We start from the raw sequence: 23,067 nt of genomic DNA, 5'->3' as shown, positions 1-23,067 counted from the left end.
ACTAGAGTGACCATCTTCTATTTATCCATTTTAAAAATGAATTTTAAAGGTTATTTAGTCACTAAAAGTAAAAATCTTATTGCATAATAAAGTGTTATACAATAAAAGTATGAAATTGCTGAATTACTGTGAAAAACCAAAGCCCGTTTACAAAAATGAATAGCTACATAGTATGAAAAGGTCCCTGGCTTAAAGCAATACTTTTATTCTTTCTCTCATCAAACATTTCCTATATTTTTCATCACTTAAAAGTGTTGGGCCTGGAGCAATAGCACAGTGGGTAGAGTGTTTGCCTTGCATGAGGCTGACCCGGGTTCAATTCCCAGCATCCCATAAGGTCCCCCAACCACCACCAGGAGTAATTCCTGAATGCATGAGCCAGGAGTAACCCATGTGCATCACCGGGTATGATCCAATCAGCAAAAAAAAAAAAAAAAAAAAAAAAAAAAAGTTCTCAAAATAATCAGTATTAACAAAGGCTTAATATTACAGAGTTCAGGTACCAATAATTAAGTTTTTTTTCTCAAGCAACATTCTAGCCAAGTAAGCTAAAAATCCATAATAAACAAATAGGTATGTATGCTATCTTTCTAAAATCAATATTATTGGCACAGGAAAGACTTTTTAGTTATACAAGATTTTTTACATGTGAAGAAGATTCCATATTCTAATCAGGGATCACTATAAAATTCTGCTGATAATTTTAGGGAAAATGTATTCATTTAACTATAATACTCTATATTTCTCAATTATATTTTCAAGCATATTTTACATACTGTAGAATTAGAATGAACAACTTTGACTTTTGTATTAGGCGTCTTGACCCTGCCATTTGTTAAACGTGTGACCCTGGGAAAGTCTCCTGAACTTTCTGGGCCTTGGTGTCTCATCTGCACAATGGGCCCCACCCTAAAACTCTCCTCTTATGACAGTGACGTGAATGGGTGTATTCTGGTAATCCTCTCTGGCACAGCACCAGCCTGATGCATGCAAGCTATTAGTGATGACAAGCTTTTCATTCACGGTGTTCTAAGATATGTGAGCTAAATGCTATCATGCTAGTCTAGAACACTGTTACCCAGAATCATACACCTCCTTAAATGCTGCCCACTAGGGTATTTCTAAAGCTGCTACTATTTGAGAAAGATCCTGCCCTAATTTTAAATACTCAAAAAATCTTTTTGTGGAGCCAGAGAGTAAAACAGGTAGGACACTTTTGCTGAATGTGGCAAAAGCCCGGGTTCGATCCCAAGCATCCCATATGGTCCCTGAGCACCGCCAAAAGTGAACTATGAGCTTCATCTAGCTGTGGCCCCAAAACGGAACAAAACAAATGACAATAGTCCTTGCCAAGACTATGCAAAAGAGTCAGCTAGGCCAGCACTAGTCTCTCAGATGCAAGACCTACTAGCTGAGCCCTATCAGCTGGGACTACGATTATCGTAATTATCCTCTAATGAACCCACCTTTTAGATCTCAAGTCCCTTCATTAGTCACCCTAACTTTTCCCCATGCCTGAAACATACATTATAATCATACAAATCAAATCACATTAATCTTCAGGCCTGTCAAACACTGTATAATATCACTGCATATAATGTATCAGAAATACCAATTACCCTAAAATCATGCAATTCTTAAGTATGCCCATTAATGTTAGTTGTACCCCTCATCCGCATTACTTGCAGCAATTCATTTAGTTCTAATCCTTACGATCTTTAGTCTTGGTTCATAAAACCATTACTTGTGGGACTTGTGACTTTCGAAAATATGTTTCACAGACAAATTTTAACCTAATAAAACTAGGGAAAAGGAAAAAGTGTATTTCATAATAACAGTGTTTACCTATTTTTGTATTGACTGGGAATAAGGGTAAGTCATTTGAAACAATCTTAAATCAGCTTTTAACTTGGAGGTGCAGTGGCCACTCCAGATGCACGCGCAGGGTCTGCTCTGGGCTTGGGGTAGCCCCTGGGTGCTCCAGGACCGCAGGGTGCGGGGATCCATCAAACCAGCCCTCCCGCATGTGCTCAGCCCAAACTTAATTCTGCCTTTTTATTTCTACAGAGAAGAGATAGGATTGTCTGGCTCACACCAAGAGGTAGAACAGGTGAAGCCCAGAGTGCAAAGGTGTTTGGGATTTTTTTTTTAGGCGCCAAAGTGCTACATGTGAATTTATTAAATTTAAAGATCTAAAATGTACACATATCACGCCAGTTAAATAAGATTCTCGTGTGGAGAAAGGCAATGATGTCGAGTCTCCAGCTGTGGAGGGATGGTGACACGGGGCCCTGACTGGAACCCCAAGCGGACATGTCCCCTCCCTCTGTCCCCTCTGACATTTCTTGTGTGTGGAAACGGGAATGGAACCCACTTTGCACAGCTGCTGTGAGGATGAAGTGACTGCGCTGACAGTGCCGAGTCCCGCCTACTAGAAACATCAGAAGATACACGAAGGTTCCATTTCTTTCTATTCCATAAAAAACCTCAGTCAGAAGGGACACTTGTGTGAGGGGCAAATATCTTGAGCCTCTCCAGAGAAAACAGAGATGAATTTAACAATATACTCTAGCAACTGAAGGACTATGGTCGAATAGACAAGTGACACTCTCAACACTTGAGAACTCAAATGGAATTTTTGTACTGCTAAAGATAGTAACCAATTTAATAGGTCACTACTGTATATAACATTAATTAAGCAGTAACTGTGTCAGATGCTGAACTGAAAAATTTTTCATTTCATTTCATCATCCTGTTAATCGTCGATTGCCTCGAGCAGGCCCCAGTAACGTCTCTTTCATCCTAGCCCTGAGATTATATTCACGGCTATTTAGGAGAATGAGACCCATCATTGTTACTGGTATTTGGCATATTTGGTAGGCCACGGGGAGTTTGCCAGACTCTGCCCTGTGGGCAGGCTACATTCGATAGCCTGAAAAATAATTCTATTTATTCCTCACTAGTAAGTGACAGATCTTAGATATCAACATATTAATAAAACACATGGTTTTAAGATTTTCATGGCCAATTTCCCTTGCTCAGATTAACCAATATTTCTTATTACCCATTTATTTTCTGTAATATAAAAATACCAGCTAGTTTTGATACAAGACATTTTTCACAAAAAAACTCACAATTATCTAGACTATAAAATCTTTCAGAACATACAAAATATGAATAATGATTTGCTCTAAATGACTATTAAATAGTTAAATCCCAGTCCATATAATATTTAAGCATCTGTTATACTTACAGAAAGATATATCTGTGTGTATACATGTGTATACACATATATATACATACACATATATGTATGTATATGTATGCATATTATGTATGTATGTATATATGTGTATACACACACATATATATGCTTTGTACCAAGTGAAAACTAAAATAGTTATAGACTAGCTATTCAATTAGATCAGATAAAAAACTGAATTGTAGTGTACAACTTTCCATAGTCCAAATATTTACTTTGGCATTAACTATCATTAAGTTCTCCCTAGGACTGGAGAAGGCTAATTGAGTTGTGAGCAATTCAAATGCTTCTTTTCTTGCTAATATTTAAAGGAGAATCATTAAGGCAGGAACAAAAGATGATTTTAAGAAACAACAAAGATGATTAATAATAACATCCTCTTCTTCCCTCCTCTGAGACGGAAGGCTTCCTTATCATTACTTACCAATTATCTAAATTCATGTTAGCAAGTGAGGAAAAAAATTGTTTTCATTCAGACTACATCTTTTGAATGGGCCTTACTGGGAATTTACTGATGAACAAATTGCACAAAAAAAGTTATGAATGCAAAATTAAACACTGTAATCTTATGTTTTGCTTTTGGAACTTTACACAAAGTCATATGTGAGTATCAAGTAGAAAAAATTAAACTAAAACACATAAAAATAATTCTTTTTTAAGTGTCTTGCCCACACCTGACAGTTCCTTAGGGCTGTGCTCCTGGTCTGGTGCTCAGGGGCGATTTGGGGCCCAGATGCTCCAGCCCCGTAAGCCCTTGCCCTGCCTTCAAAGAAGGTGGAACTGCTCAACCAGTCTTATTTCTCTGTCTAGAAGATAAACCAGCTTACAGTTCAGAAATACTTGCTGTTATCTGATCATATCACATCTGGGTTATAAGAAACAGGAAACTAAAAGTATCTTAATATTTCTTAATACATTGCCAATATTATATTTTTGATAATAAAGCCTAAATATTAGTATCTTTTGTGAAACTTTAATTTCTAGAAAGAAATATCCAATCTCAAAATATTTTTATTCCATTATCTGTTTCTCTGGCAGATTCTGTCGGCCTCATAGGCCTTACTAAAGAAGACAGTTTCCCTACTTATATCACTTTTTCTGTGTTTAAGAATTATGAGAAATAAAACTAAAAAGCTTTGCTAAAAGTAATGCAGCAAAAGAAAATAATGGAACCTCAGTTTCTCTAGTTCATTAGTAAGAAACTGGCTAAAAGGGAGTATAGGTGATTATCACTGAACAAACAATGATGAATTATACACTAATTCTATTTAAGCTACCAACAAAATAATTTTAAACGGTTACATTAAGTGGAAAAACAGTTTCAAACACTCTAAAAACCCAACTGCAAAGATAATTAAACCACCAGTAATCCAATCAAATCAAACTTTTTAATGAAGACCAATACTTGTTACATATTTAAATTAGCTAGCTAAAAGTCTTTTTAAAAAGCCATTAAGATGGAAACTCTGGGGGCTGGAGTGATAGATAGCACAGCGGGTAGGGCGTTTGCCTTGCACGTGCTGACCTGGGTTCGATTCCCAGCATCCCATAAGGTCCCCTGAGCACCTCCAGGAGTAATTCCCGAGTGCATGACCCAGGAGTAACTAACCCCTGTGCATCGCCAGGTGTGACCCAAAAAGCGAAAAAAAAAAAAAATGGAAATTCTGCTCCATTTACAAATCTGATATTGCTGATTTGGGTCCAGCTCATCTCTTTTATTGTAAATAAGCACTGACGTAGAAAAGTAAGTCAGGAACTAAAAGTCTGAATAAAAAAAGATGGATAAGTGAATTGTAAAGAGAAATATATTTTTTACACAAACCAAAATCCAGAGTTTACAAAAGAATGTCTGCTTCCCCAAGTATAAGGCATCAAACCTTCACATTCGAATATATTCTATGAATGCACATTTCCTTATCAACTCAGGACATACTGATGGCATGTGTCACTACTTTGTATTTAAATTTTTTTGTGTGTATCCGAAAGTAATGCATCTACTGTAAATCAGAACAATTTCTGTGCATCATCTTCAATGACTGTCCTCTGATGGTAAGGGATGACGACATATGAATCCCTATCTCCCACTGAACATTGAGACAAAGAATACAAAAAGACCACGTTTATCAGCTTCCTCTGGTATCACAACATATCCCTATTTCAAAGCCTGCCTTTCGCTTTAAAAAAAATATTTCAAGGGGCTGGAGCAATAGCACAGCAGGTAGGGCGTTTGCTTTGCACGCAGCCCACCTGGGTTCGATTCCCAGCATCCCATATGGTCCCCCGAGCACTGCCAGGAATAATTCCTGAGTGCAGAGCCAGGAGTAACCCTGTGATCATCGGGTGTGAATCAAAAATTAAATTAGAGTAACCCTGTGATTGTCGGGTGTGAATCAAAAATTAAATGAAATATATATATATATATATATATATATATATATATATATATTTTAAGATCCTAATTCGTTTTGGAGGGGCCGGAGAGAGAGTACAGCGGGTAAGAGGGCTGCCTTACATGTAGCCTACCCGAGTTCGATCCCCAGCATCCCATATGGTCCCCAGAATACTTCCAGGAGTAATTCCTGAACGCAAAGCCACAAGTAAGCCCTGAGCACTGCCGGGTATGGCTCAAAACAAAACCCAAAACCTAAACAAACCAAATTCAGATGGCATCAGCCAGGTTAAGAAATTATGAATCTAAGGCCCTTAAGAGTAGGATATATAAAAATTATAAATACAGGGGCTGGAGAGATAGTACAGTGGGTAAGGGTACAGTGGGTAAGGTGCTTGCCTTGTACACACCTGACCTGGGTTCAATCCCCAGCATCCCATATGGTCCCCCAAGCACTGCCAGTAGTAATTCCTAAGTGCAGAGCCAGGAGTGATCCCAGAGCATCACCAGGTGTAATTTAAAAATTTGAAAGAGAGAAAAAATCTGCTAAAAATTATAGATATGAATTCCTTCAACTTCTAGTCATTTTGAAAACTCCAAGACACATTTACAAAGTAAGTTTCTTTTACACTATTACAAAGTAAAGTTTCTTTACTACACAGGCATAAAAATAGTACTGGCAGACAGAAACAAGATGAGCTGACACCTATGGCGCCAAGACTCACTCCCAAAAGAAGTCACCCGTCTGGGCCCAGAGTAACAGTACAGTGGGCACAGAGCAAACCCAGGAGACCTCTTAGAGCCAAGAGGAACCCCTGAGCATCACTGGGTATGACACCAAAACAAACAAACCCACAAAAGAGTCATGCTTCTGGCAGTGACAGGGGAAAAGGATTCCCAACTTGACTGAACGAAATAATTTACAGACACAGCCAGGTTCAAGTGTAGGTTATTGGCATACTGTTAGAAACCATGGGACACTGAGCAAAACTTACAATGAAAGCAGGTGTTGCATGCTTCTGTTTCACACGGACAAGAGTTTCCTTTCCTCCTTAACGTTTTAAGAGTGACACTATTCAAGGGCCTACTTAGCTGGCTCTCGTCTCAACAGTCTATCACTGTACCTTATACGATGGCTTTAAGGATGAAAAACCAACCTGCCATGGTTTCTCCCAGTCGAGTGGAATAGGAAACGCACCCAGCCAGCTGCCCAGGAGACTAGAAACTGTAGTGATCTGGAGACTGTTCTCCCAAATGGAGGTCACTCTGTAAAAACAAATGCGCGAATCTGTCATGGGGAAGTATCTTAGCTGCTAAAGATCCAAACACAATTTATGCGATAGCACAAATTAACACTATGCATTTTTTTCCACACTCACTTAAAATAAGCGTCTCAGATTGACAAATATTTACTATGACTATTAACCATGTTTTTTAGGTGGTAAGTAAGACATATGTATCGTGAGAATCAAAAACACAGATGAGCATGAGTCTCCCCTTCACCCACAACTCTGTATTCTGTGATGAGTTTATTACATGACCTTCCAGAAGTACTTTACACAGGAGAGTCGGAGAGACACTACAGCGGGTACACGCAGCCAACCCTAGTTCGATCCCCAGCATCCCATATGAACCCCGAATTCCACCCAGGAATGATTCCTGCAGAGCCCTGAGCATCACCTGGTGTGGGCTCTCGCTCCCAAAATTACTTTACACAGGTACAAACGGAGACACATTCAACTGTTTCGAAGAATATATTCGTATGTGTACATATGTACACATGTATCTATTCTTCTAAACAATAACCACCTGAGTTGGCATTTCCCTTGTTAATAATACACTAGTATTCCATTGTGTGGGGGAAGGAGCACTATTAATTCAACTCGTACACATTCCGTTAGAATAAATCAACTCCACTTTGTGGGGAGGAGCAGAAAACAAAAACAAAGTATTTTAGAAGATGCTATAAATGTTTGACCTCCCATTCCTGTTTGGGCTGGAGCAACACATAGCGGGTAGGGCATTGCCTTGCACGCAGCCGACCTGGGTTCAATTCCTCCGCCCCTCTCGGAGATCGCGGCAAGCTACCGAGAGTATCACGCCTGCACGGCAAAGCCTGGCAAGCTACCCGTGATGTATTCGATACGCCTAAAAGAGTAACAAGTCTCACGATGGAGACGTTACTGGTGCCTGCTCAAGAAAATCAAGGCACAACAGGTGAACAGTGCTACAGTGCTACCACTGTCAATCCAAATTCCATTCCAATTTATTAAGTGCACATATTAGAGTATAAAGGAAGAAAGATGTAATTCTGCCATTCTCTTGGTAGGTCTTAATTTTGGTGTTCCGCTAATAGTGTGATGAGTCTGGTCACAACAGAATGAAACACAGTACAGGAAATGGTATCTGATCATTCAGTGTTTAAAATGCAGGGTGGACTTATTATGAAGTTAATGAAAAGTAGTTTCATGCAGCTCATGGGGAACAAATGGGAAAACTTTTGTTTTATCAGATGTATGCCAACCACTGCACACAACATGTACACTGAACTAAGGAAGCTGCAAATGACAAGTCAGTTCTTAAGCCAATTTACTTACCAACTGCCCATCTCATTGTTCCCCCATCTCCCTGCCCTCCCACCCCACCTAACTAGAGCTGAGAAAAGGCAGGATCCAATCACTAGATATTTGTTTTATGTATTGATGTATTTGCTGGGCTTTATTCTTTTTTATGCTACTCAGTACCTCAGAATGCCAGTCAGTTTCTCCAATTAGCGTTCAGTAGAATAGAGCTCTACTCCTTTTTGGGGAGAGAGGAGGGAGAACACAGCAGTTTTTCAAAAATTATTATAACACCATTATTTACCAAGGTGTTCGTAAGTTCATGAATCGAGTTGATTTCAGTTGCATTCAATGTTCCACCACTTGTGTGCCCTTACCTCCACCAACGTCCCCAATTACCCACCCGCAACCCCAGCCTGCCCCCTTCGCAGGCACAAATAAATGTACTTCATATTGTTTGGTTACCGCACAAAGGCAAAGGGAATTATCAAAACTTGGATCAATAAGTCAATTTTGATCATTATTACATCTCACAATACTGATGTAATTTCTGAAAATTAACTGGGCTCGTTGGTGCGAACTGAGCCTTCTGGATTACTGTTTTCACTCGCTGAGCCCGGTGGTCTTAAATGCAACTTTCCCATCAGATTTGCTGTCCCCCTACTTTTCTGACAGAACTATGAATTTCAGAGGTACTGTGCAGTGGCATATGCAGCTGTGTGGTCCAGGCACGATGGAGCTGGGTGATTTGGTGTTTGGCAGTTTGGCGGGGTTCAGTTGTGGAGCTGGGGGCTTTCCATGTTGAAGGATGTGGGATGTCCCTGCGGTGCATTCAGGAGGAAGGGGAATCTTCCCACCTTGAGAAGGTCCCTCCCAGAGTTGTCAGCCCCGGGAAGATCTGATGGAATTATGTACTTTTGGAGATTTAGTTGTGGTGCTGGGTCACTTGTCTGCTAGAGAGATCCAGCAGGGTTTTTTTGGTTGGTCTGGTTGCTTGTTTTACATAAAGAACTGTACTATATTCAACTTGTTTGGTCAGTGGTGTTTCAAGAAACAAATAGGGCTACATTAAACTAAGAAGTTTTGCAATTCAAAAGAAATGGTGACCAAGATCCAAAGGCAGCCCACCCAGTACCTAACTGATAAGGGGTTGGTATCAACGCTATATTAACACTGGCAGAACTTTACAAGAAAAAACATCCAACCCCATCAAAAATGGGGAAGAAGAAATGAACAGAAACTTCTTCAAAGAAATTCAAATGACCAAAAGGCACATGAAAAATTGCTCTACATCACTAGTCAACAGGGAGATGCAAATCAAAACAACAATGAGATATCATCTCACACCACAGAGACTGGCACGCATCCAAAAGAACAAGAACAACCAGTGCTGGCGCAGATAAGAGAAGAAAGGGACTCTCATCCATTGTTGGCGGGAATGCAGACTGGTCCAAACTCTTTGGAAAATAATATTGTCTTTCCTCAAAAAACTAGAAGTTGAGCTCCCATTTGACCTAGCAATACCACTTCTGGGATATACCCTGGGGACCCCAAAACACACAGCAGAAACGCCCTCTGCACTCCTAATTCACTACTCACAATAGACAGAATCTGGAAACAACCTGAGCGCCCAAGAACAGATGACTGGATAAAGAAACTATGGTGTATCTAAACAATGGTATATCTAAACTGCTACTATGCAGCTGTTAGGAAAAATGAGGTCATGAAATTTGCTTATAAATGGATGGACATGGAGCGTATCATGCTGAGTGAAATGAGTGAGGAGAGGGACAGACAGAGAATGACTGCATTCATTGTGGGCTATTAAAAAAATATGGTATGAGACTAATATTCAAAGACAGAAAAACAGGGGGCAGGAGAACTGGTCCACCATTGGGAGCTTGCTACAAGTGGTGGTGGTGGGGGGAGGGGAGCGGGAGTTAGAATAGGGAAGGGACCACTATGACAATACAATAACAGTTGGAAATGATCACTCTGGATGAAAACTGAGTGTTGAGAGTAGGTAAAGGGATATACATGATGACCTTTCAGTATCTGTTTTGCAAACCATAATGCCCCAAAGAAGAGAGAGAGAGAGAGAGAGAGAGAGAGAGAGAGAGAGAGAGAGAGAGAGAAGGAGGGAGGGAGGGAGGGATGGATGGACGGATGGATAGACGGACGGACGGACTGGAACACAGGAGGTGGGAAATGTAGACTGGGTGTTGGAACGTTGTATGACTGAAACTCAATCTTGAACAACTTCGTGTATCTCACAGTGATTCAATTAAAAAATAAAAAGAACTATACTATACATACAATTTAATATGATAATTTTTCTTTTATCTGGCTGACAAATACTGTTTAGCCTTCAATTAACAAACAACTTCTCCACGTTGCAATAAATAAGATGACATGACTAGAGACACCTTTTTTTTCTTTCTGCTAGTAAGAGTTTCCTTTTTTCATTTTAGAAAGCCAACTGGATTTGGAAGAACAGGTACCATTTGATCTTAAAGACTGAGGAGCCGCAAATATAGAATAAAAGGATGTAAGTAAAACTGGTTGAGGCTGAGTGAAAAAGTTGAAAAAAATAATGTTGGGAAAATATGTGAGAGTTAAGATTTTGAAAAGGCAACAGCTCTTTTAAGTTCAGTAAAGACTTTCCCTTCAAAAATTCTTTCCCAGCCAAGCCATTTATTTAAAGTGTTCCAACTCAACATTTTTAGTGTATTTAGAGCTGTGCCACCACCAAGCCTAAATGCAAGCCAATAGTAGTCATTCCTTATTTTCCTCCCTCCTTCCAAGCAATCACTCACCTACTTTTTGCTTCTACAAATTTGCGTATTCTACATTTCATACAAATAGAAGCATATAATATGTGGTCTCTTATTTGGCTTCTCCCTCTGAGCGTAATGCCTTCAAGGTTCACTCATTTGGTAGCGCTATGCTGCCAAATCATATTTGACTGTGTAAGCATACCAGATTTTTGTCTTTTCCATCCATCGGTTAATAGGCATGTGAGCTGTTTCCACTTTTGGATCATTATGCATGGTTATCCCATAATCATTCGTGTATACGTTTTGTGTAGACATATGTTCTCTTTATCTTGGGCATGATCATAGGGCAATTATGTGCTTAACCTTTTGAGGAATTGCCCATCTATTTTCCAAAGCAACTGAATCTGTTTACACTCCCGGCAAATGAGGATTCTAGTTTTTCCACACCCTGTTAACATGTTATTATTGTGCATATCATATGTAAGTCTGAAGTGGTATCTCATTATGGTAGGTTTTATTTATTTTTGCTTTTTGGGTCACACCTGGCGATGCACAGGGGTTACTCCTGGCTCTGCAGTCAGGAATTACTCCTGGCGGTACTCAGGGGACCATATGGGATGCTGGGAATTGAACCGGGGTCGGGCCTGGTGCAAGGCAAATGCCCTATCTGCTGTGCTATCTCTCCAGCCCTGATATTTGTAATTTTAGAAGTCAAACTATATGGTTAGGTATTAGCCCTCTGTCAGATGTATGTTGTAACTACTTTTCCCCATTTAGTTGGGTGTTTTGACTTCAACCATTATTTCTTTTGCAGAGCAGAAGATTTTTAGCTTGATGTAATTCCTTATTATAGCTTTTCTTTCTTTCCTTTTTTTTTTGGCCAATGAAATTGTCTCACCTAGACTCTACTGGGGTCAATATCACTGAAATGTCTGCTTATGTTTTCCTCAAAAAAAAAAAAAGGCATGTATTTTATAGATAAAGGTCTGATGTTGAGTCTTTAATCCATTTTATCTTATATATCTTCATTAAGATGTGATTCAGATCTGATTTTTTTTTTTTTTTGGCACAAGGCTAATCAGTTTTCCCAGTATCATTTGTTAAAGAGGTTTTCTTAGCCCGACTTTGTTATCCTGCCCTATGCTATAGATTAACTATTCATTCATCTAAGGTTTTACTCCCGAACTCTTAGTTCTATTCAACTTTCCTAAGAGTCTGTCTTTATGCCAGTACCATGTGGTTTTGATTACTGCAGCTTTATAATATAGCTGGAAGCCAGAAAAATGCATCTTCCCTTTTCTCAGAATTGCTTTAGCTATTTTATGGTTCAGGTATTCTGTTCAATGGCCTTGAAGAATGTCATTGAGAATTTTGATGGGGGTTGTGTTAAATCTATAAATCTCTTTGATTAGGGTGTCCATTTAACAATATCAAATCTTCTAATCCATGAACAAGGAATAATGCTTCCATTTCATTTTGTCTTCTTTTTAGTTCCTTCAGTGATTTACAGTTCAGTTTTCACTAAACACTTCTTTTATCTCTATTGTTAAGATGATTCCTAGATACCCAAGGATTGGTTTTCTTCTGTTTGTTTTGTTTTTAATTTTCATTAGTGAAACACCATGAGGTACAGTTGTAGACTTATAAATTTTTGTGCATGGGCTTCAGTTATACAATGATCAAGTACCCATCCCTCCACCAGTGCCCATTCTCCACCACCAATGATCCCAGTATCCCTCCCACCCCCCACCCCCCCTCCATCCCACCATGCCTCTGTGACAGGGCATTCCCTTTTGTTCTCTCTCTCCTTTTGGGTGCTGTGGTTTGCAAAAGAGGCATTGAGTGGCAATCATGTTCGGTTTATAGTCTACTTTCAGCATGCATCTCCCATCCTGGGAGGATCCTCCCAACACCCTTTACTTGGTGCTCCCCTCTCTATCTGAGCTGCCTTCTCCCCCAGCATATGTGGCTGGCCTCCAAGTCATGGAGTAAACCTCCTGGTACTTATCTCAACTATTACCCAAGTGTTTTTTTGACACAACTATAAATGGGAATGGGCTTTTTTTTTTTAAATCTTCTTGCTTACCTCTAAAATGTCACAGATTTCTGTACACTGATTTTACAGCTGGCTACTTTGCTGTATGTTTACTGTTCCTAGGAGTTTTTTAACTCTTTAGGGTTTACTATGTCCAACCTCATGTCAGCTGTGGATAGTGATCACTTGATTTCTTTATCACTGTTGAACAGAACACTCCCTCAAAGAAGACATACATATGGCCAACCAGTGTTTGAGAAAGTGCTCATCATGACTGAGTATCAGAGAAAGGCAAGCAAAGCAACATTGACTGATCACCTCCCACTGGTGAGAAAGGTCTATATCAAAGAGTACAGAGATCATCAAAGCCAGCAGGGACGTGATGGAAAAGGAATTCAGATTCACTGTCGGTGGGACTGTGAGTGGCTTCAGCCTTCATGGAAAATGGTATGGAGACAAAAAAAAATTAAGAATAGAACTAACTTCCTTATGATCCAGGGATCCCAAGAGCACTAAAATCATAACTTGCAAGGATCTATGTATATATATGTTTACTGCAGCAATACTTATTTAATACCTAAGATCAGGAAGTAACCAAGTGCCCAACAAAGATAAGTGAGTAAAGAAATGATGGTTTACGAATCTGACAAGCTGAGAAAACTCCCGGGTATCCTGAGGCCAACTCAGGCCAAGTCCCTGCCCTGCTGAGGCTCATTCAGTCACACTCACACCACAGAGCTGCCACCATGCAAGCCACACAAACAGCCCAACTCCAATGCTTCACAACCAATCACCGCAGAGACTCCAAGCCAAAGACAAATTCCAAGTACACCAGTTTTAGGGCTGAGAACCCTGGGGTCTTCTCGGTGTGGAGGCAGACTGTCTCCCCTGACACCCTTACTGCTGACAGCCCCAGCGCCCACACCCACTTCCAGGTGAGAAACAGCTCATCTCCACAGCCCATTGCCAGTTTCACCTCCACAGCTCATCTCCACAGCTCTTCTCCACAGCTTCACCTCTGCAGCTCATCTCCACAGCTCATCTCCACAATTTCATCTCCCCAGCTTCACCTCCACAGCTTTACCTCCAAGCTCATCTCCACGGTTTCACCGCAAAGCTTGGAAGAGATGCAAGCAAACCCAAGTCACAGAAACTCATTGGCCCAGTTTTACAGATCCTGGAATTCCCGGAGTGCACTTGCATATGTGTCCTCGCAACATCTCCAAATTCCGTGATCCTGACACCCCGGTAGAAGCACACCACATGAGATGGGAAAATATCATCGAGGCAACTAAGCGCAAGAAACAAAAACAATGACACAGAAGGCTCAACTAGCAACAAACTGCTTAGTAAACCCTCAGACTTTAAGTCATTAAAGACCCTCGGTGAGATACAACAATTTTCACACATTTTTCTTTAACTGATGTATGTTTTTTTTTTAACTCCACTAACCACATTATTGTACAAACAATATAAAATCAATTATTTTGTGCCTGAAGGGGGGGGCAGGCTCAGGCGGAGGGAGGGGAACTGAGGACAGAGGTGGAGGGAAATCACACAAAGTGGTGGGATTGGTGCGGGAACACTGAATGCCTGAAACAACTGTATCATGAACTCTGTAAAGCACAGTGTGAAATAAAGGGCAGGGGAAAGGATCTGGGAAGCTGTGAACAGCTGTGGCTTGCCTGTGTCACACATCCTCAGGCTGTTGCTGAGATGGTGGATACCTCTGGCCGGCATCACTCAAGTTTCACGAATGATAAATCTTCCCAGTGGTACTCGGTGGACTCAAGCGAAGGAGCATGTGAATTTCTTTGATGCTGCCATAAGATCTGGCCTTGTCACCATAATGCAAGGCTGGACCCTGAGGAAAATGTGTGCCCCTACTTATATACTACGTATTTTTAAAAACTTTCTAGAATGCTAAAGCACTTGTTTATAAAATGTTAAATAGCTGAAAAGTAGACATATTAAGGGGCTGGAGCAATAGCACAGCGGGTAGGGCGTTTGCCTTGCACGCGGCTGATCCAGGATCAATTCCCAGTATCCCGAATGGTCCCCGGAGCACCACCAGGAGTAATTCCTGAGTGCATGAACCAGAAGTAACTCCTGTGCATCACCGGGTGTGATCCAAAAAGCAAAAAAAAAAAAAGTAGAGACATTAAAACTCAGACATACTAAATATTATTAAGTTTAAATTGGAGGAAGTATATTACTATCATTTGATAGCATATCATTTGATAACATGATATCATTGATAAGATATCTCTCCTATCATGTTTTGCACTCCTCAAGCATACTTTCAAAGTGTTTTCCTATTTATTGTAACTGAGGTTTGGCAATGAAAAATTAATCAATTTTGAAAAAAGAAACTATGGTTTATATACAGCACTGGAGTACTATTCAGCTATGAGAATAGATGAACTACTGCAGTTCACTGCATCTTGGATGAGGTTCGAGGATGTCATGCTAAGTGAGGTGAATCAGAAGGCAAAAGAGAAATGCCAGATCTTCTCACTCATTATGTGTAGTATAAAGAAACATAGTATAAAGTGAGCTGTGAACTGAGGCTGCAAAGCCCGAGGTAGGGAGAGAGGGGATCCTGGGATGTAGGGGAGAGGGGGGGGATGCAACACACACACAGGAAGGGAGTTTATGGATCCTTTCAATGCAGAACACTGAGTGCAGAGCAGTGGAGGGGTACTGACACTCGAGTGATGGGGGTGATGGTGCAGGGTTCCGAGAATCCAAGAATAATACTCAAACCAATGGGAACTGCGATAAAACTCACCAGTAATTTAAAAATAAAGAGCATATAGAAAAAGTCAAAGTAAAGGAGAGACTGAAGATTATAAATCAAGACTGCACTATGATTGAGTCATGTTCCAATAACAGAAACGTAAGAATTTTCTTTACGCTCTTATCCCAAGTCCCAGGAACTCCAAGGCATGGTCATACCTTTTTACACAACGCACCTTTGTGACCATCTGCTATATGTCAAAATAAGAAGTGAGAACATCCAAAAGGTTCTCCTCTATGTCGTGTGCTGTATACAGAGTACTTATGATCCTATGTATAATAAACTCAAGAAAAAGAAAATGAACCAAGATCTAGTTTAAGACCAGAAAAATTCTTTGGGGCTGTAGCGACAGTCCAGTGGGAAGGGTGTTTGCTTTGCATGTGACCCACCCAGGTTCGATCCCAGTACCCCATATGCTCCCCTGAGCGCCACCAGGAGTGATCCCCTGCGCTCAGAGCCAGGAGTAAGCCCTGAGCACTGCTGGTGTGACCCAAAACAAAACAAACAAAAAAGAACCCAAGACAGAAAAACTCTGTAGCTTATATTTTTTTCAGTGCCAGGAATTAGACCCAGAGCCTCACACATCAAAGGCCTACTGCTGAATAATCCTCAAGTGTATCTTTAAAAAAAATTTTTGATTAAAAATTTTGTTTAAAAATACAGATGTATCAACAATCCCACCACCAGTGTCAATTTCCCTCCTTGTACGTCAAAAACCCAACTATGAGTAACTTTGTAATGTATGGAGCTTTAATAAAACAAAATTTTGAGGGAAAAATAGAAATAGACACTAACTTTGTTAACTGTAAAATAAATTTATATGTATCAAAATAATATTTATAAATATCTTGAAGCTGAAACGTTTTAAACAACAACTACTACTACTATTGCCACCATCATCACCAGCACCATTACTACAAAAACCACCCCCCTGGATCTCTCATTCCCCCATCCTGATTTCCGCTCCAGAAACAGAAACTTTCACCTCCTCTTCCTTGCTTCGTGTAGATACCTCGCATTTTAAAGAACATGCATTACATGGGGGTATGGTGCCACCAGCAGGTCAATCTGTACCTGGGAGGCGAGTGCATCAGCAACCTGATGGTGCCTTCAGACTTCTAGAGACCCTAAAATTGCTGCTGTGCCTTTGGCCACACCCCAACAACTTGGGGCCAAGTTTACCAAGAAAGTAAATGGCCAAAAGTTAGATACGCGGGAGACACACCCAGAAACCACCTTTGGCTCAGCTATATAATTGGAGGCAAGACCTCCGATTCCTCATCAAACTGCATAAGAGTCATGATCCCTGAGATGCAGAAACGAATCTTAGAACCCAACGGCTTTTGGCAGAAATGCGTCCGGTCCCCACAGTGGGTTACCAGCACCAGGTCACTCCAAGGGGGAAAGGGCGCTGTCCCTCCGCCTGCTCCCTCTTGGCAGAACTGTGGCCACCATCCTCCAGAGGCCATTGGACAATAAGGTTTGGGCCACAGTGATGAGACACACAGGGCCTCACGGGATGGGGGTGGTGCTGGCCCTTTCCTCCCCCCACAATGAGACCCCCAAGCCAGCTGCTTAATGGCCATGATCCCAGAAATTCAGGAACAAATCTCAGGTTTTGGCAGAAATCCCTCCAGATTTAATTGTTAAAATTTCAGAAATCCAAAATCATGTGGCCATTACTTTGGGCACACAATATCATATGTTATTCATAATTAGCAATAGAAAACAAATTGTCTATAACAAATTGTCTATGGTTGCCTTTTCGGCAGATCTGAGTGTTGGGGTAAAATCCCAAATAACAATGGTGTGTCTGAGGTCGAAATATTGAATCAAAGTAAAGAGAGAGTAACGTAGAAATCATCTGCCCCACAGGTAGGGGGAGGGTGTGGGATGGGGTGTATACTGGGGTTTTTGGTGGTGGAAAATGGGCACTGGTGAAGGGACAGGTGTTTCATCATTGTATGACTGAGGAGACATAAACCCGAAAGGTCTGTAACTGTTCTCACGGTGATTCAATAAATAAACTTATAAAAAAGAAAAAAAATAAAGAACATGCATTACATATGAATTTTTCAAAATACATTCATTCTTTCTACAATGGAAGATTTAGCATCTTCACCCACAAACCTCCCCATCTTCATCTACACTGCCTCCTGAGGGTTGTGTCTCTTCCACAGTAGAATCAATGACACGGTATCTCTATTGATTATAAAAATATTAGTCACAGCTGAACCACACATTGAGCCATGATTGCATCTCTTTTGTTATAGTAAGAAGGTAATTTTCTTTGAACATAAACAATTATTTGGGAGGGGGGGTGCACCCGGAGGTATTGGGGCTTATCCCTGGCTTAGGGATCACTCCTGGGGGGTCTGAGGACCATATACAGTCCCAGAAATGGAACTTGGGTTGGCCTCTTGCACCTTCCCCACCTGGGCTACCTCTTCTGCACAACTGCATTAAAGAAAGAATCCTTTATTCACGTTCCTTCACTTAACTGCCTTCAAACATTCCAAGGAAACTACCATCACCCCCAAACGTGTGTGCCCTATTTGCCCTCTCCCTCCTGGGAGGCATCTTCCCTGCTCCACACTGGACTGGCCGCTCTGAGCCAGAGGCCCAGCTGCTCCCTGTCAGTCCTGCCCATCAGCTTGTGAGGTCCTCTTTCCCTCGCAGGACGTCAGGCCCTCCTACCTCTCCTACTTCTTCAAGACTTCCTCTTTCCCCCACTCCCATCCTGACATTAAAACAAAAAAATTATTCAATAAGTCCCTAAGAAATGGTACATGAAGAAAAGATTTTATAGACCCCTTTTTCTCCTGCAGCATCAAGGATCAAACCCTGAGCTCTCACGTGCAAAGCAGCCGCCATACTGCGGAGCTACATTTCCAGCCCAGGGATACTTTAAGTCTGAAAATTACTATTAATTAGTGGAAATCACTTTGCCTCGGCTCTCCACTGTTTTCCGATTCGTCACGCCGGCTCGAGTCTTCTGCAGGCAACGTGCCCTCCCAGCCGCCTTGGGGCTTTGGGTTCACCTCTTTCCTCTTGGTTCTTCTTGTTGAAAAATTCAAAAATAATGCATCTTGGAGTGAGTTATTTTTCATCTATCTTGCTGGATATGTGTGGAAATGTATGGATCTTCTTAATCCAGAACTTTGGGTCTCTTGTTCTTAAAATTTCATTTTAAAAACCTGAATTTTCTGGTGGAATGTTTTTAGTTAGAATTAATCCTCTGATTTTATCACTTTGAGGAATCTTTTTAACTCTGTCTCCATTCTGTTGAAATTTTTTCTGATTATATTTTTTAAATGCCATAAGCTTATTCTCTGCATAGCCCTTTGATTGCCTCCTGTTTGGTTTTTACGAGTGTAATGCTTTTAATGGATTCAATTTTTTTTAACTATTCTTTGATGTTTTAGTTCTTTGTTTCTACTGAGTTTGTTATTTTCACTTTGTAATTTCATTTTAGAGGTAGTCATAAAATGTCCTGTGATTCTCGATTTCTTATTCCCTTTTAAAGTCCAACATTTGTAGGGCATCCTAGAACAGGCATGTCTACAGAGGCGGAAGATGCAGCAGATAGTGTGGGTGTGGCTGGGCAGTGGCAATGGGAGGAGGAAGAGAAGAGTGGGGCTGGAGGACTGTTGCTAACAGCCACGATTTCTTTTGGAGAGTGATGAGGTGTTCTAAAATCAGACATGATGGGTGGACTCAGCAATAACCAATTAGATGCTCACTTCAAATGGGTGCATTTCATAGTATGCAGTTATATCTCAACTTTTTAAACAATAAGATTCTAACTGCATAGGTAGCCTAAGTTCACACTGAGCTTACCTGCACCAGGAGCTGGGGAGGAAGCAGGTTTTTTAGAGGAGCCCCAAATATGGTGCTTGCAACTTTTGGGGTGGTATTCTTATTCCCAGCAAGAAAATAATGCAGCATTCTGCAGAGATGGCATAAGCCTGCTAGCAGTATCCTGGGCTACACAATAAGAAAAATGGACTAGAGATAGGGTGAAGAAGAAACTGCTTAGTATTTTATATTTTATTTCACCCTTATTTCCTGAAGCCCAGCAAGGCCTGGAACCTGGGGAGGGCCAGAGTGAATGGCTCGGGAGGTTCAATTTTGTTTTTTCCATCTTCACTTCCCCCACTGTGTAACTTTGACTAACTCTATTATTATCTTTATATACCATTAGCATTCTGCTTTGTAGCCCCAATCCATGAATTTTTTTGATACCATGAAGAAGCAACCACAATACACAAATTGAATTCCTTTGTTTGGGGAAGCTCTTATCTTAGAATTATTCTCTGCTTTGTCTTTTCAGGGCATTAACTGGTCTTAAGTTGAATCTCCTTTCTGTTTTTTCCCTTTATCAGCTCTTTTCTAATCATTTCTTCCTTCTCAGCTTCATCTCCTTCCCCCTCATATATTTCTCCCACTCAAGAACTTGCTTTTCTGACCAGTCCGTGTTTCTGATTTATAGCTTCTGACAGTGTGGTTTGGACTTGCAGAGTTTTCCTTTGCCCCGCAACCTCTTCCAACATATCTTGTTTTGTTATCTTATGCCTGAGCTCTGGTTTCATTGAACTCATCTCTATATTTTTGGGGAAAGATTTCATTTATTCACGTCCTCTTGTCCGTGACCTCTGTCACGGCAGCCAGGGCCTTGCTTTGCTCCTGACTCTTCCTCAAGGCACAGACATGTCTTCGCCCAGAAGGAACCTGCCAGCCCAGGGCTCTGGAGCCCACTTGCAGGGCTAGGACCATGTGCCAGAGGCCGGTCTATTTGGTGATGCTCCAGGGGCTGAGCCCTTGAAGCTGAGTGGCTGGATGGTTTTTGTTCCTGAGTTCCATTTTTTTTCCAGGCTGGATTCTTTGTCTTTGGTCTTTCTTCTTCAATTGTGTGTTTTTAGCATTGACAGATGATTTCTTTCCACCTTACGCTTCACCTGGGGAGGCTGCAGTGACCGTGTGTAGATGAAACGAGGGAGGTTATCTTCCCAGCTAAACCAGCTCCAGTCTTTCCTATCCTGGAGGGGCATGTTGAGGACTAGATGTGATTTTTCTACTGACTTTTCCGTAACAAGAGGCAGAAGGAAGAATGGAGGTAAGGAGGCAGGGTAAAGGAAATACATTCTCTGCAATTTAATTAGCAATATTCAGCAGAGAGCTAATAAATGCTTGTTCCATAAATCAAAGTTAATCTTTTTTTAAAACCAGACCTATACATCCTAAAGGAAATCAGATGAAGCTACTGCAACATAGCCCCATGGGCAAAGCTGAATAAACTCTATTGATAAATATATAAAGAGGAGGGAAGGGGAGGAGGAAAGGTAAGTAGATACAGAGGTGTTCACTTCACATATTCTTCAAATTAGAATTTTCAGTGGAACAAAGCATCCATCACACTCCTTTGAGGTGGGAATTCTACTCCAAGTAGGCCACTGAAACCAGTACAGAAATATACAAAATTAAATGGCACGAAGACACTCCTGATGACATTATTTATCATTAAGAAAATTTGATTATAATCATCAATAGGAAATAAAATGAGTCATGGAACATAGAATACTCGTGATGATTATTTTCCAAGCTTCATCTCATTCCGGATGGTTAGATTAATTAAATCCTGGTAATCCCATTCTCTTTCCCAGTAATTAAACGAAGAGCACTCAATCAGAGGCTGCTGCTGCCTCCTAACCAGCCCAAAGACAAGAATGCCCACAGGGGGCCCGCATCATCGTTCCATTTGAGCAGGAGCACACACTTTGCTCATGTAATGTGCCGTTATTTTTCAGGTCCTACTACCCAAGACTTGGAGTAGCATGCTGCCATTAGATCATCTTCCCCAAAGAAGCCAGATACACACCCATCCTCCAAATTCAGGGCCTCCCAAGTTCAAGACCAGGGAGCAGCTCATTTCTCACCCTTTCCTGGAGGCCTCTAGCAGCAGGGCCTACTCTCTGCCATAGGCCCAAGGAGAAAGAGCAGAGAGCACGGCCACTTTCAAGAAAAGCTTTTGAGGATTGGAAAAAAAGTGAAATGGGCTGGTAAGGGTCTAGGAACTACTGAGAGTAAGACCTTCTCTAAAACAATAGCTATAGGGTTGACCTTGCATGTCAATTTTGATTAGGAGCCTGGCTGCTTATCTTACAAATGAAGGTACAATTTCAGCATTAGTAATGAGAAGCATCTTGAAATGAAATCCAAACACTGGCACTTCCAGTATTTTCTTTCACGAGGAGCTGAAATTTTAATGAAAACGAAGGGTTCCTTTGGGGTCTAACAGTGTTCGGCCTTCTTACTTTTGGTTTGTTCCTACACGGAGCTGTTCAAGCATCTGGCCCAGTAAATGAAATGGGCTGGAAATGCAGTGGCTGAGTGAGAAACACACATCTCTAGAGTCTTATAACAGGGTACAAAATTTCTATCCGATCTGTATTTAATAAAAATTAGTGGAGATTTTCTACAATCTTTACATGTGTTTTTTCTCCATTTCTAGTCTGTGTTTCTCTGACAGCTCTCATGCGTCCTGCCAGGGGACTCAAAGGATTGGGCAGGCAATCATCCCCCTCCAGCCACAACATCTCCCCCCACCAGGGACTCTCAGGGGTCATGTGACCCAAAACCAGACTGCTTGGGGCTGTATTGTAGTCTGGGACATGGTGCCCTTGAGAAAAGCTGCCTTATCTGATTTGAGGACATCGAAAGTCACAGGTTAGAGAAATGTGCATTATGCGTTCAGTCCCTTACTGTGTCTACAGAAAATGACTGGCCACTTTTATGACAAGTAAATTTAATGTTACAATAATGGTCAAAGTGGAGAGAAAACTGTGCTTCGTTTCAGAAATACACCTTTCTGCATAAATCAGATTTCAGTTCCACAGAGGAATAATGAAATTCTTAGTTAGATTCCGAAAAATGAAATCAACAATCAACGACATCCTCAGTGAAAACCCCTTCCCAAACCCCTCCCTCTTCTCCAAGGCAATGACAATAGTTGCTTGGGGACAGCAGAGGGAGAGATGAAGTGAATGCTAAAAAGTAAGCCTCTTCTCACACATGGATTTAACCTGCCACCAGATTCCAGACAGTCTTTATCCTGAGTATTCACAAAGGCATCACTAACCCTATCTATTTCCAAATGTAAATGTCCGGGTTTGTCAAGAAAAATTGCCAGTGGATGACCCCAACCCACACCACCCATACTTCCAGAAGACCCACCCATCAGTCA

General features: G+C 41.0%; 1 protein-coding gene across 1 annotated transcript in view; it reads right to left on the bottom strand.

Annotated features, from left to right (window-relative positions):
* Positions 1-23,067, bottom strand: part of PIGF (phosphatidylinositol glycan anchor biosynthesis class F) — a 34,713-nt gene that overhangs the window by 4,052 nt on the left and 7,594 nt on the right. Inside the window, exon 5 of the mRNA XM_056114639.1 lies at positions 6,809-6,917. Coding sequence (XP_055970614.1) covers positions 6,809-6,917 — 109 coding nt within the window. The remainder of the gene's footprint in view (positions 1-6,808; positions 6,918-23,067) is intronic.

This window comes from Sorex fumeus, unplaced genomic scaffold (genome assembly GCF_029834395.1).
Source record: "Sorex fumeus unplaced genomic scaffold, SorFum_2.1 ptg000003l, whole genome shotgun sequence".
Lineage (NCBI taxonomy): Eukaryota > Metazoa > Chordata > Mammalia > Eulipotyphla > Soricidae > Sorex > Sorex fumeus.
This window is presented reverse-complemented; position numbering and strand designations above follow the sequence as displayed.